Source organism: Hipposideros armiger, unplaced genomic scaffold (assembly GCF_001890085.2).
Source record: "Hipposideros armiger isolate ML-2016 unplaced genomic scaffold, ASM189008v1 scaffold_562, whole genome shotgun sequence".
Classification (NCBI taxonomy): domain Eukaryota; kingdom Metazoa; phylum Chordata; class Mammalia; order Chiroptera; family Hipposideridae; genus Hipposideros; species Hipposideros armiger.
In genome coordinates, this window is record NW_017731912.1 from 327,870 (window position 1) to 342,313 (window position 14,444).

General features: G+C 35.3%; 1 protein-coding gene across 1 annotated transcript in view; it reads right to left on the bottom strand.

Annotated features, from left to right (window-relative positions):
• ABCA5 (ATP binding cassette subfamily A member 5) overlaps nucleotides 1-14,444 on the bottom strand; it is a 92,436-nt gene that overhangs the window by 69,217 nt on the left and 8,775 nt on the right. The window contains 5 exon segments of the mRNA XM_019623806.1: nucleotides 915-1,144; nucleotides 2,830-2,918; nucleotides 3,828-3,989; nucleotides 6,481-6,688; nucleotides 7,609-7,725. Of these exon segments, the coding sequence (XP_019479351.1) occupies nucleotides 915-1,144; nucleotides 2,830-2,918; nucleotides 3,828-3,989; nucleotides 6,481-6,688; nucleotides 7,609-7,725 (806 nt within the window).

Genomic DNA, 14,444 nt, shown 5'->3' on the forward strand with positions numbered 1-14,444 from the left:
ACAAAAGGACAGCAACTTGTCTGTTCCCCTTCCCCCAATTCCCCAGCACTGTTCCCATCCCCCCAATTCCCCAATAAAAATCTTTAAAAAAAAAAAAAAACCAATCACACTAAAATGACAGAAGAAAAAAAAAAAAGGAGCAAAGAAATTATGTTATACACAATGACCCCATTAGGTAAAATGTTGTAATTACTGCACTGGGCTAAATTAAATAAAACTTTGTAAAATGGACTATAATACCAACTCACATGCTTATTAACTTTTCTCCCAAAATGTAGTCAAAATACATTTTCTTATAACATAGTGGGAAAATTCACTTAGAATTACTTATAAAAATGTATGCTTCTATAAAATTATTGTACAAAAATGCTGATACATTGAAGCTCACTTGTGAAAAAACATTTTTTTGCATTTATTTCTCTATAAATTGTTCATATATTTTGATCTGAATTCACACAAATAACTTTTTTTCCAGGGGGGAAAAAAAGCCCACATACTACATACACAAACTTCAATCATTTTAACTGAATTTTTAATAACATGTATATGCTATGATATTGGGGAAGGACTATAACAGGCAATTATTTTCTAACATTCCAAGATCTCATATATTCTATACACTGAAAAATACATTGAAATACATGGAGCACGCTTTGATTCAAACAAAATGCGAAATAAAATTTAAACGTGTGATGTCAACTAGCTTTCTGAATCCCACCTCCCCATGTTAAAACAAGCCAATTGATTGCTGAAACTTGTTGACTAGTCTCAAATTCCAAGAGAAAGATAATCATTGTAAGAAAACAGTATCAGTACCTCTCTTACCAAGTCAGGTGAATAACAAAATTACAGTTCTGAATATCTGTACATTTAATATATTAATCATAGTGAATAATAAACTTTTAATAACATACCAAAAGGCAGTGTCATGAAGTCCCATTATCTTTAAAAACTCTTTTAACTTTTTCTCTTTTTCTGCCACGATATGAATTGCCAAAAAGTATCCAAAGGGTGAAAATGCTATAACTAAGTATATTAAAATCACTCCTCGGGGAAAGGTATCTATGTCTATAACAGCAGTTTCTCCCATAATAACAGCTTTAGTTGACTCCAGCTCCTTCCATACAGAAACATTGGTCTTCAACTATAATTAGAAAATGTAAATATACTCAATTAATTTAGTTCTGACAGTAGCCCCAGCAAAGTGTGACAAATATACCCAAAAGTTTAGTCAATAACCTAATACGAATACAATCCTCAAGAAGCTACACACCTGAAATAAAGTGATTGACCCCAATATCATGAGAATAGAATGTTGCTTTTATTCGTTCTGGAAACAGACCATAAAGTTTAAAAGTCTGAAGTTGAGAAGTATATATACTTTTCTGACAAAATAATTTGTCAAATGAAATAAAATTGCAGTCATCTTAGGCAGACAATTATTTATGTATCTTAAGAAAAATATGCATTTATAAAATTGAGGAATTAAGGAATTATTATTAGTACCATGAAAGAATGATTCTCTTTAAAAATGTTCTTTTAAAGGGCCAGCTGAGTGGCTCAGCTGGTTAAGAGCTCGCTCAAGAATGTGAGCTCTGAGCAACAGCAGTTCGATGCCCGGCCCGAGCTTAGCTGCTGCTGAGCTGCCAACAGGTGGCAGGATGGCTCTGCTAAAAAAAAATAAATAAAAATGTTCTTTTAAATAGTATATTTAAAAATAGTATATCCTCCTGTTTTAAAATCTATATATACAGTACATATAGATAGAATAATAAAACTATCTCATATGTTACCTCTATCTAACATTCAAACGAATGTCTAAAATGAGATCTGCTCTGCCTATTCATCCAGTGTGGTCTGGGGAGTAGATGGCTAAGGTCTTTGGTCAAAACATAACTAAGTACTAAAACACCATCAACGTGATATATCTAATACTTCACTGTCTTTACTTTAAAATTCTGTATTATTGAATTCATGTAATGTTACATATCCAAAATACATTTATACCATGTTGTGGGAGTTTATAAGACAATTCTATTAATACATATATCAATCTCATTCAGTTATTACAACAACGCTGTCAAATAAGGCATTATTACTGTAGTTATTTTGCTATACAGTACAGCAACAACTAACAGGTAGGCCTCCTGTTCATTTCTACTAAAATGTGACACCCTGGATAGGGTCTAAGCATATCTTTAGAATGTAACTGTAACATTTATACACAATCTTAGTGGCAGCATAGGAATAAAGCACAGGCTTGGGAGCCAAAAAGCCAAAGTTTGAACCCACTGTGCCACTAATTGCGTTTTGGAAAGTCACTTGTTCTCCCTGTGCTTCAGTTTCAATATATAAAATGGACATAATAACAGCACCTATCTCATAGGTTTTTAAAAATTAAATGGGTTAATCTTAGTTATAATATAGAAACAATGTTTGGCAGATAAGTGATAAATGCTTGTTAAATAAAACAATTCTACAATTAGATAATAAAGATATGCATTTTCTTTAAACTAAGTTATTTTTATTCAAGGGGAAAAGTTTGCAAATATAGGTCTTTAATAAATATTACCTATGGTCAACACAGATATAATAATACATAGATATACAGAATGATGCTGAATCTATATGCTTAGAAACCATCAAATAAATGTGGGTTTCAAAAAATATTAAAACAGAAAATATGACTTATCTTTTTTTCTTAATGGAGTTGTAATAAATTACGTACTTTGCACTTAACAGCAGTCAAACCAAATCCGGTTGTAAAGACTTAGGGCATAATTGTTAAAATACAGTTTGGCTTTATTTTTCTTCCTTTATCACATTTACCTGTATAATGGCAGCATCTATGGATGCTTGTAAAACTGTGAACCCAGACGTCCAGTACTGAACAGCCTCACATGATTTTGAACAGCCAGCTATGGGGGAAAAAATGTGAGACATAAGATTTTGCATGACTTGCTAGTGCCTTCCTCTAAAGATAACATATGAAGGGTTACCAAATTAATCAATCTCTACAGGACCAAAGAAAATATGCAATTGCCCTTCAAAGACAAACAATATTTATCAAATTCCTGAATGTTTTTTTGAAATTTTTGAAATTAAGAAAGTTATTATGTGTTAGGATACTGAATGGTAAATGAATACCGATTGAAAGAAAGAAATTAATTGTAAACACAGTTATCTAAAATAAGTCACTTCTCTGTTTTAAGGTAAGTTATTCTACAATGACTTGTAAACTTCAAAGCACTTCCAGTTGCAAGGACAAGTCCAGGTTAAGAGAAGAGGGAAAAAAATTTTCTGTAAGGGCTTTTTGAAATCAAGTCACAAATTCAGTACTTAGCACAGTGACTTTAACACTGCTCAACAAATGTTTGCGGTTGATAATAACTCATCATAGGTTTAAGCACTGAAGGCTGTTTTCCATGTTTCAAACCTAAAAGTAATAAAGTTCGCTGGTGGAAAACCTTGAGGTTTTAAAGATAATGTAATACACCATATGTAAAAACAATTACATGGAGGAAAAAAATACAGATTTAGAAAGTCATACAATTCAAGATACATTTTTGCTTTGTTACTGTAGTTGATATGATATAAATACATTAAAATAAAAATACATGTTATATAAATTATTATATATGTAAATAGGTAGATATTTGGGTATGCATATATATTTTTATGCTACACTGGACAGTTTTCTTATCTGAACAAATATGTATAGTTGAAAATGCCAATGTTGGACCCCACTAAATTTTACATATGAACTAAGAGCAGCAAAGACATGGATTTAACTGATTTTCAATGATTTTTTTTTTAGGGCTATTTACCTCTTGAATCCATATAAATAGAAGATACTGGAATCAAATCAGGAAAAAAACGGAGTTCGTAGGACATGAAGTCTTTGAAAATCACACCTACAAAGTTGCTGTACATGGAAAGACTGGCTGCTAGCAATTCTTTTTCATCTGTATATTCTTCAGTTATTATGACTGAAAAATATGATAACAACATACTTAACTCATAAATTAAAATAGTTCACTATAATACAATAAACCAAATTTACCATATTTGATGAATGTAGTATTTTATAAGCACTTTTGTTTTATGCTCTAGCTTCTTAGAAAATGAATAGAGCCTTTCTAAAAATACTAATAATGAATAGTGCAATTTTACAGACATTATTTTTTAACTGTCATTTGATTACATAAATCATGTCAGTGTAATGCATGTGACTAAGATGATAAAGTGGAATATACACTTTATATGAAATATATGCAGTTCATTTATCTATCTCAAAGTAAAACTATACAAATAACTCCTTGATAAATGAATGGATATTTTATTTTCAAATATTTTTTCTTATGAAGATAATTCCATAACGCTTCTCAGACACAAATATGTATTTTAGTAACTAAAATGCAACCCTTCTTTGAATAAAAATTGCCACTTAAGCCCGATATTGCTTGTTTCTTTCTTAGGTCTATGGAGAAAATACTGTAATCATCATTCAGGTCCCTTTACATCAGATAATCTTAATTTTAAAATATTTTCTTGAAGTTTTATTTACAAACAACTAGTTTTCACTACAGAAGCTTCAGAGTATGTGATGAAATGGGAAGAACATAGGATCAGTACTTAAAGTTACTACTTATTAGTTGTGTGAGTACAGTTAAACAATTAATTCTCCAAATTAGTATTCTCATCTACAATACCTACCTGATACACTGGTTAGGAGTAAATGTAGTTACAAATATGAAAATGCTTTGTATTTTATAAAGTCTTATTTAAATGTTAATTATCATGATTTTCCAGATCTTTAAAGTGGACATGGGACTCCAGGATTGATATGAATAAAAACGGGTTAATTCAACATCCTCCCAGCCATGATACCATATATGTATGTATATCCCACTTTCAGACAGTTCTGTTGTTAAAAAGACAGAACTGGGGGGGAAAAAAAATCTATATATATTTCTACTATTTTGGCATCTAAGTTAACAAACACTGACTTGGATTTCTTTGATGTATACGCTTTTCTCCTATTCAGAATTACCAATGAATTTTGTTCTAAACATTTCTGATCAAGTTTTTGAGCTGGCATGCTAAGTTCTATGCCTATCCATGCTACTTGTGCTTAATGTGATAAACCAACAAACATGTTATATACCAATAAGGTATGTGTTTGAGAAAAATACTAAATAGCACTAAGCCAGAAAGAAAGCAGAGGGGGAAGTTATTTGGTTCATCATTGTAGAAATATCTCCTTTTCAATGATGCATTACCTAGTAATGTGATGATACATACTAGAAGTCAATTACAACTATCCAATATAAGAATGTTAATCTGTTATTTTCACAATTCAGCATGTCATTAAATCAATCATCATAGTATGAACAATGCTGTCACTTTCTCCAGTTCTTGCCTCAGGGTCTCTGAGTCACTTGAGACTCATTAGTACTTCATTGCTTACACTGTTTCATAGTCCATTTCTTTGTGAGAAGTACAATCTGAGACAAATGGATTTAGGTGTTGCCTTACAACCTCATCCTCGACTGCCCCCCCACACCAGCCCCTGACCTAACAAGGTCACGAGGGAGTGTCTGGAAAAACTGAGACCTGGTGGAATGATATCAGTAAAGCTTCCTCAAGAGAGTGTCCTGGAAAACTGGGACCCAGAGGAATGATGTCAGTTATCTCCCTTAGCTCATGGCCGCAGCAGCAGCTGCACCATCCTGGGGGTTGTATGTGTAGGAGTACAAGGCACAGCATGTGTTGGAGTACAGTGGGGCTGGTTGATGGAAACTGGCCTTAAGGCACTTATCACCCAGACTTTAGAAAGTTTCTTTACTCTTTTGAAGTTTCTCAATAAAAGCCACATGTTGGCCCGATTCAGCACTCAGTTCCAGAGCGAGAACTGCAGTCCCCTGGCCTCATGTCTTAACTCTATCTTTGTCTCTTTGTGTTTCTTTAAACCTTTGCTGTCCCCTGTGACTCCTCACTGCCTGTGCTGCGTGGGACGCAGCACTTACTCAGTCATAGCCATAGCCTCCAAAGCCAAGGTTTTCTTCAGGCTACACCATATGTCTCCATAAACAGGCATGGCAATCTGAAAAGATTACTGCTTTATAATCTTTATCACATAGTTCTAGCTTCTTATTATATGAGTCAGAATCAAAATGAAATAGTCCTTCAACTCTTTTATCCTGTACAAACATATTTATTTTATAAATGGCTTAAAAATTAAGTATAAAATATTAAAACATATAAAACATGCTTTCCTATTACCAAGAATATAAACTATGGTTTTACAAGAAATATAAGGCAGCAGAATTAAATGATTTTAATATTTTTATAAAAGTGTACTTTGTAGAAGGGACATATCTCTAAATGTTAAGAATGTTATTTACTCTATAAAGCAAGCAGAAAAATCCTGAAAAGGCTTTCTGTCACAGATAGAATACATATATAAGCTCACAATACCATCTGGAAGGTGATCAGTAGAAGAAACCTTTTGCATGATGCTTCTTGTAATATTAGTCACTGGCGTATATCCAAGAATTAGGTTAGAGAGGATAGATTTGTCCATAGGATTAAGTTCCATATTAGGCACTTCTTCATATTTCTTATTTGGATGCAACATGCTAATTAGTATTAAACAAAATAAAAGAAATAGTGGAAAAACAATTTCCTGTAATAAAGGAAACAAAATGATTATAAAGTATAACAATAGCAGCAAAATTCATCAAGATTTCTATGTAAATAATATAACACTAATAATGTGTTGAGCATCTCACTTAACAAGCATATCAGACAATTTTCCTTTACTTTCAGTTTTACTGAAATATTTTAAAATTCAAGTCATATGATAAATTAATATATAAAAAGTGGTATTTAAACATCTTAGATTATTAATGTAAAATATAATAAATTTACTAATATATAACTTTATTTAAAGTAACTTACCAAACATCCCTAATAGGGATCACCATAAAAATTTCTTTATTCAATTTCTAGTACTAACAAAATACACGGTTAAATTCAATAGTCCACTGTAATAAGGATGAACTATCTACTATTTCGTCTTGCTGTTTAATTATTCTGTTGGTTTCAGAAGATGTTCACTATATTTTCATCCTTTAAAATTATTAACTGTTTAGCCAGAGTCCTTCCTTTCTTTTACCTTTTAAAGTAATGTATGCTTATGGGAACAAATACATGACATAATTTTGGTAATTCTAGGCAATCCAGTCCATAATCCAAAAGCTGGGAGGTCATGGGGAAATAAACTGTGGAATATGTTCCACAAAGTTGTCTATGGAATTTATTTTTCATTTCATGAAACTTGGGAAATGCATGCCTAAAAGTTCAAAATTAAGCACTGATATTAGAAATTAACTAAATTTAGGAATCATCAAAATTTTTAACATTTAGAAAACAGGTAATTTAAGTATTTTTCTGTAGCTAACACAAGTTTTTACTTCACAAGCAAATTAAAGAAACCTAAAAATATAAAATTATAATCAAAATTTATCCAGCAAAATAAAAATCTCTTAAAAGATGGAATGCAGAATAAACTGCAATGAAGCATAAGAAAGGCATTTAACTTACCTGAACACTACTTTTTTTGGTCCTGCATTTAATTAGATAATTCTTCAGTAGGAGTGTTCTGGTCTGTCTCCAAACTCCCACCTCCCTAATTGCAGTAGCCATGTTTTCTGTATCAGTCTAGTAAAGTGGAGAGGGAAAAAAACAGAAAACAAAACTGGAACCAAACAGTCAAGTACATGCCATGTTTAATGGCAAAAACAGACAAACAGACAAACGTTTCAGTCTCAGGTTAGATGGAGTTAAGCATACTCCAAGCCTGGACAGAATGCATGGAAAAGCAATTTGAAGACCTGGCAAGTAAACAGTAGCATCTGAAATAAGAGATAACCAGAATTATAATTACTACTCAACCAACAGTGAGGTTGCCATTTTTTCTCTGCTAAAAAACAATGACAAAGACACAAAAATAAGGATATAAACTTTTGTAAAAAATTTTTTTAAGTTACTTTCCATTGCTCCACAGCATACCTGGGGAATGAGTTAAGTTAGCTTTACAGCTTTAAATAATAATTAGATAAGTTTTAAACACTTAATATCATTAAAGAATAAAATCAAATGTTTAACTTTCCTAGATAGTTTCCTAGATAAAAATAATTCTTACTAAATCTAATAAATTGCAAGAAAATTGAAAGTCCATTTAAAATAGACTATAAATTACATAATCCAAAACTCAGTATAAAAAATTCATTTATTAATTTATTAAAGAAATATTAATTGCTATATTAATGTGCTATGAAACATATTTCACCTTTCTCAAAGCAATAAAAAATGTATATTACCTTTAGGAATAATTGTTAGAAAAAAATATTTGGAATGTATCAGTTTTATTTCTGAGAGAAGTGAATTCAGACTATATCCTATGAAATAAACTGAGTCATCCTACCATTTGCAACAACATGGACAGACCTAGAGAATATGATGCTAAGCAAAATAAGTCAGGCTGAGAAAGACAAATACCACAAATACCATATTATCTCATTTATATGTGGAATCTAAGGAACAAAATAAACAAGCAAACAAAACAGAAATAGAGGGGCCAGCTGAGTGGAATGCTGGTTAAGAGTTGGCTTGGGATGCCAGCTCTGCACAGCAGGGCCCCGGTTCGGATCCCATATTAGGGCCAGTGATGCTGCGCCCTCTACAGCTAAGATGGTGAACAACAGCTCGACCCTGAGCTGGGCTGCCATGAGTCCCGGGTGAAGGTGTAGGCTGCAGCCACTGCTGCAGTGGGCTGCCGTAAGCTACCGTGAGTGGCCGGCAGCCAGCATGAGCAGCGAGAAGCCAGCGTGAGCTGCCAAGAGCTGCCGTGAGTGGCCGGCGACCCATCTGCCTCACCCGGGAAAAGCTCAATGATAATACCAACATGGGCCAGTGAAGCAACGTCCCCCACAACTAGACTGAAGAACAAAAGGACAGCAACTTGTCTGTTCCCCTTCCCTGATTCCCCAATGCTGTTTCCTCCCCCAATTTCCCAATAAAAACCTTAAAAAAAAACAGAAATAGACTCAGTGATACTGAGAAAAAAAGTGATGGTTGCTAGATGGGAGGGGGTGGGGATGGGTGAGAAAGGTGAAGGGATTAGAAAGTACAAATTAATAGTCACAATATAGCCACGGGGATATGAAATACAGTATGGGGAATATAATCAGTAATGTTGTAAAGATTATGTAGGGAGATGTCACAGAAATGGTGTCTGTGAGGAGGGCTGAGTTCTCCCCCGAGAAATTACCGCAAATTCAACAGCTATAACTCATCAGAGGAATCTCTGCCCATCACACAGAAGAGCTAAGAGACTGGCAAGACAATTACTTGAAGGTGGGCAAACCAGACGAGTGGGGGAAGAGGGAAGGGATATGTATGGAGATGCAGCCCGCACCTGCAGTTGCGGAGACGGGCCCCAGGAAACAGATCAGAGTATTTACAGCGGAAAGGCAATGGGCTCACTCCCTGCGCCTCACAGCCCTGCAGAGTTCAGCAAGCGCACAGGGGTGCCCAGCATCTGTGGCAGAAGCCTCAGCTCAAAACTGCGGTGGGGCTCTCGCGGACAGAAAGCAAAAACAACTCCATAAATAAGACCCTACTCCCACCCTCCCTTAGAAACCCTAGCCCTGCTATTCCAGAGTCTTAAGCTGATCCCTGAATGGAGGAATAGTGTCAAATTACAGAGGTGCTCCTACTCCCACGAAATGGAAAAACTCAGCTAGGGAAGCGGCTGAAAAGAGTGTGGGATTGCCAACCCTGCCCCCACCTTTCTTGCCAGGCTTGGCTCTTGGCAGGGCAACTTCAGCTGCTGAGTCACTCGCAGGACCCCAGCTGAGCTTTTAGCAGCTTGGAAATCTCACACCCTTCACAGCCCCCAGCGGAAAGAGATGCACATTGAGCCTTCTGGCTGTGGAGCTCTCAGCGTGCTTCTGGGCAGGGGAGAGCAGAAACGGAACTGACTTTGTAAAAACTACCAACCACACCCCATAGCCCCACTCATCTATTGGGTTGTTGGAAAAGTCATGAAGCATTTTTGCAACAAAAAACATAGAAAAAATACGTCATGACTTTTCCGACAACCCTATAGAACTGCATCACCATGGTCACTCTGGGCGCCAGGTGGCCGGCTCTGCCCCCACAAGATGCAGAGGAGCTTTTGTACAGCAGAGGACAACTTGGGGATAGCTTGGAGGACTTTAGCCAAGACTGGCACTGGCTTTTTTTGATGTTTTTTGTTTTTGGGGTGGTTTTTTGAGTTTTTTCTGTTTTGGCTGTTTTTGTTTTTCTATTTCATTATCATTTTTAGTTTTTATATATGTATATATATATATGTCCATATATATATATATATATGTGTGTGTAGACATATATTTTTTTCCTCCCCTCGCTCCCTTCTTCTCTTCTTTCTTTTCCCTGCTCTACTTTTCCTCCTTCTTTCCATTTTTCTGCAATTTTTTGACCCACTCGCTATTTAGTAGCATGTTATTCAACCTCCATGTATTTGTGTGCTTTCCGGGTTTCTTCTTATAATTTATTTCTAGTTTCATAGCATTGTGGTCAGAGAATATGCTTGATGTGATTTCAATCTCCTTAAATTTATTGAGACTGGTTTTGTGTCCTAACATACGGTCTATCTTGGAAAATGTTCCATGTGCGCTTGAGAAGAATGTGTAGCTTTGGGGTGAAATGCTCTGAAAATATCAATTAAATCCAGCTGGTATAATGTGTCATTTAAGGCCGCTGTTTCCACCTTGATTTTCTGTCTGGAGGATCTGCCCATTGGAGACAACAGGGTGTTGAAGTCCCCTACTATGATAATGTTACTGTTGATCTCCATCTTTGTCTGTCAATATCTGTTTTATATATTTAGGGGCTCCTATGTTAGGTGCATAGATGTTTACTAGGGTTATGTCCTCTTGTTGAATCGATCCTTTTATTATTATGAAGTGCCTTTCTTTGTCCTTTATTATATTCTTCAATTTAAAGTCCATTTTATATGATATAAGTATTGCTACTCCAGCTGTTTTCTCAGTTCCATTTGCATGAAATATTTTACTCTATCCCTTTACTTTCAGCCTGTATGTGTCTTTTGATCTGAGGTGAGTCTCCTGCTGTCCCGTGAGCAGCCATCCAATGGTCGGCGAGCGACTGCCTCACCCAGGAAGAGTTCAATGATAATACCAACATGGGCCAGTGAAGCGACGTCCTCCACAACTAGACTGAAGAACCAAAGGACAACAACTTGTCTGTTCCCCTTCCCCGATTCCCCAACGCTGTTCCCCTTCCCCAATTACCCAATAAAATCTTTTTTAAAAAATATTATGACCTATTGTACTCAACTCAAACTATTCCAAAAAATCCAGAAGGAGGGAAGACTCCCAAACTCTTTCTATGAAGCCACTATTACCCTGACCCCAAAATCAGACAAAGACTTTACAAATAAAGAAAACTAAAGGCCGATATCCCTGATAAACATAGATGCAAAACTCCTCAACAAAATATTAGCAAACAGAATTCAGCAATATATTGGGTTGTCGGAAAAGTCATGACATATTTTTTCTGTTTTTCATCGCAAAAATGCGTCATGACTTTTCTGACAACTCAATATGAAGATCATACACTATGATCAAGTGGGGTTCATCCCTAGTATGCAAGGTTGATTCAATATCCGCAAATCAATTAATGTGATACACCACATCAACAAAGTGAAAAATAAAAATCATATGGTCATATCAATAGATTCAGAAAAAGCATTTGACAAAATCCAGCAGCCATTTATGATTAAAACTCTTAGCAAAGTGGGAATAGAGGGATCTTATCTCAATATAATAAAGGCCATACATGATAAACCCACAGCTAACATCATACTCAATGGGGAAAAGCTAAAACCATTTCCCTTAAGATCAGGAACAAGACAAGGCTGTCCACTTTCTCCACTTTTATTCAACATAGTTCTGGAAGTTCTGGCTACAGCAATCAGACAAGAAAAAGAAATAAAAAGCATCCAAATTGGTAAGGAGAAAGTAAAACTGTCATTATATGCAGATGACATGATACTATACAGAGAACCCCAAAGAGTCCACCAAAAAACTGTTGGAACTGATAAAAGAATTCAGTAAGGTAGCAGGATAAAAAATTAATATTCAGAAATCAGATGCATTTATATACACCAATAATAAACTATCAGAAGGACAAATTAAGAAAACAGTTCCATTTACAGTTGCTTCAAGAACTATAAAATACTTAGGAATAAATTTAACCAAAAAAGTTAAAAGACCTGTACTCAGAAAATTATAATACACTGAAGAGAGAAATTAAAGAAGATACAAATAAATGGGAACACCTCCATGCTCATGGACAGGAAGAATTAATATAGTTAAAATGTCCATACTGCTTAAAACAGCGGTTCTCAACTTTCCTAATGCTGCGACCCCTTAATACAGTTCCTCATGTTGTGGTGACCCCCAACCATAAAATTATTTTCGTTGCTACTCTATAACTGTAATTTTGCTACTGTTATGAATCGTAATATAAATATCTTTTTGTTTTCCGATGGTCTTAGGCGACCCCTGTGAAAGGGTTGTTTGACCCCCAAAGGGGTCACAACCCACAGGTTGAGAACCGCTGCCCTAAAGCAATATACAGATTCAATGCAATTCCTATCAAACTACCAAGGGCATTTTTCACAGAAGTAGAAAATATAATTCTAACATTTATATGGAACCATAAAAGACCCCGAATAGCCACGGCAATCTTGAGAAATAAGAACGAAGTCGGGGGTATCACACTACCTGACATCAAATCATACTACAAGGCTACAGTAATCAAAACAATATGATACTGGCACAAAAACAGGCATATAGATCAATGGAACAGAATACAGAGCCCAGAAATAAATCCATTCATATACGGTCAGTTAATCTATGACAACAGAAGCAAGAATTTACACTGGGGTAAAGATAGTCTATTTAATAAATGGTGCTGGGAAAATTGGACTGACACATGCAAAAAAAATGAAACTGGACCACCTCCTTAAGCCATATACAACAACAAATTCAAAATGGATTAAAGACTTAAATGTAAGACCTGAAACCATAAAACTCCTAGAAGAAAACATAGGGAGTAAATTTGCAGAAATTACCCTGAACAATATTTTTACTGATATATCTCCTCGGGTAAGGGAAGTAAAAGAAAAAATAAACATATGGGATTACATCAGACTTAAAAGTTTTTTCACAGCAAAGGAAACCATCAATAAAACAAAAAGGAAGCCTACTGAATGGGAGAAGATATTTGTCAATGATATATCTGATAAGGGTTAATATCCAAAATTTATAAAACACTCATGCAACTCAACACCAAAAAAACAAACAACCCAATTTAAAAATGGGCAGAGGATATGAAGAGACATTTCTCTAAAGAGGGCATATAGATGGCCAACAGGCATATGAAAAAATGTTCAACCTCACTAATCGTTAGAGAAATGCAAATAAAAACCACAATGAGATACCACCTCACCCCGGTCAGAACGGCTCTCATCAATAAATCAACAAACAAGTGCTGGCGAGGTTGTGGAGAAAAAGGAACCCTGGTGCACTGTTGGTAGGACTGCAGATTGGTGCAGCCACTATGGAAATCAGTATGGAGGTATCTCAAAAAACTGGAAATGGAACTACCTTATGACCCAGCAAGTCCACTCCTGGGTATCTATCCAGAGAAACCCAACACACTAATTCAAAAAAATATGTGCACCCGTATGTTTATTGCAGTGCTATTTACAATAGCCAAGGTTGGAAACAACCAAAATGCCTATCGTCAGACGACTGGATTAAGAAACTGTGGTACATTTATACAATGGAGTATTACTCAGCTATAAAGAAGAATGAAATCTTACCATTTGCAATGATATGGGTGGACCTCGAGAACATTATGATAAGTGAAATAAGTCAGTCAGAGAAAGACAAATACCATATAATCTCACTTATATGTGGAGTATAAAGAACTGACTAAATGAGCAAAGTAAACAAATAGTCTCAGAGACATAGAGGGAAAACTGATGGCTGCTAGATGGGAGGGGGATGGGGATGAGAGAGAGGGGAAGGGACGAGACAACATAAATCGGTAACTACAATATTGCCACAGGGATATGAAAGACAGTTTGGGTAATATAATCAATAATTTGTAAATATTTTTAGGGTATCCGATGGACACATGTCTTCTTAGGGAGACCACTTCATGGACGGTGTAGAGGCCTGACCACGGCACTGTACATTGAAGCTGCCATTGAATAACATTGTATGTCAACTATAATTTAATATATATAGTCACAGGATGTGGAGTACAGTGTGGGGAGT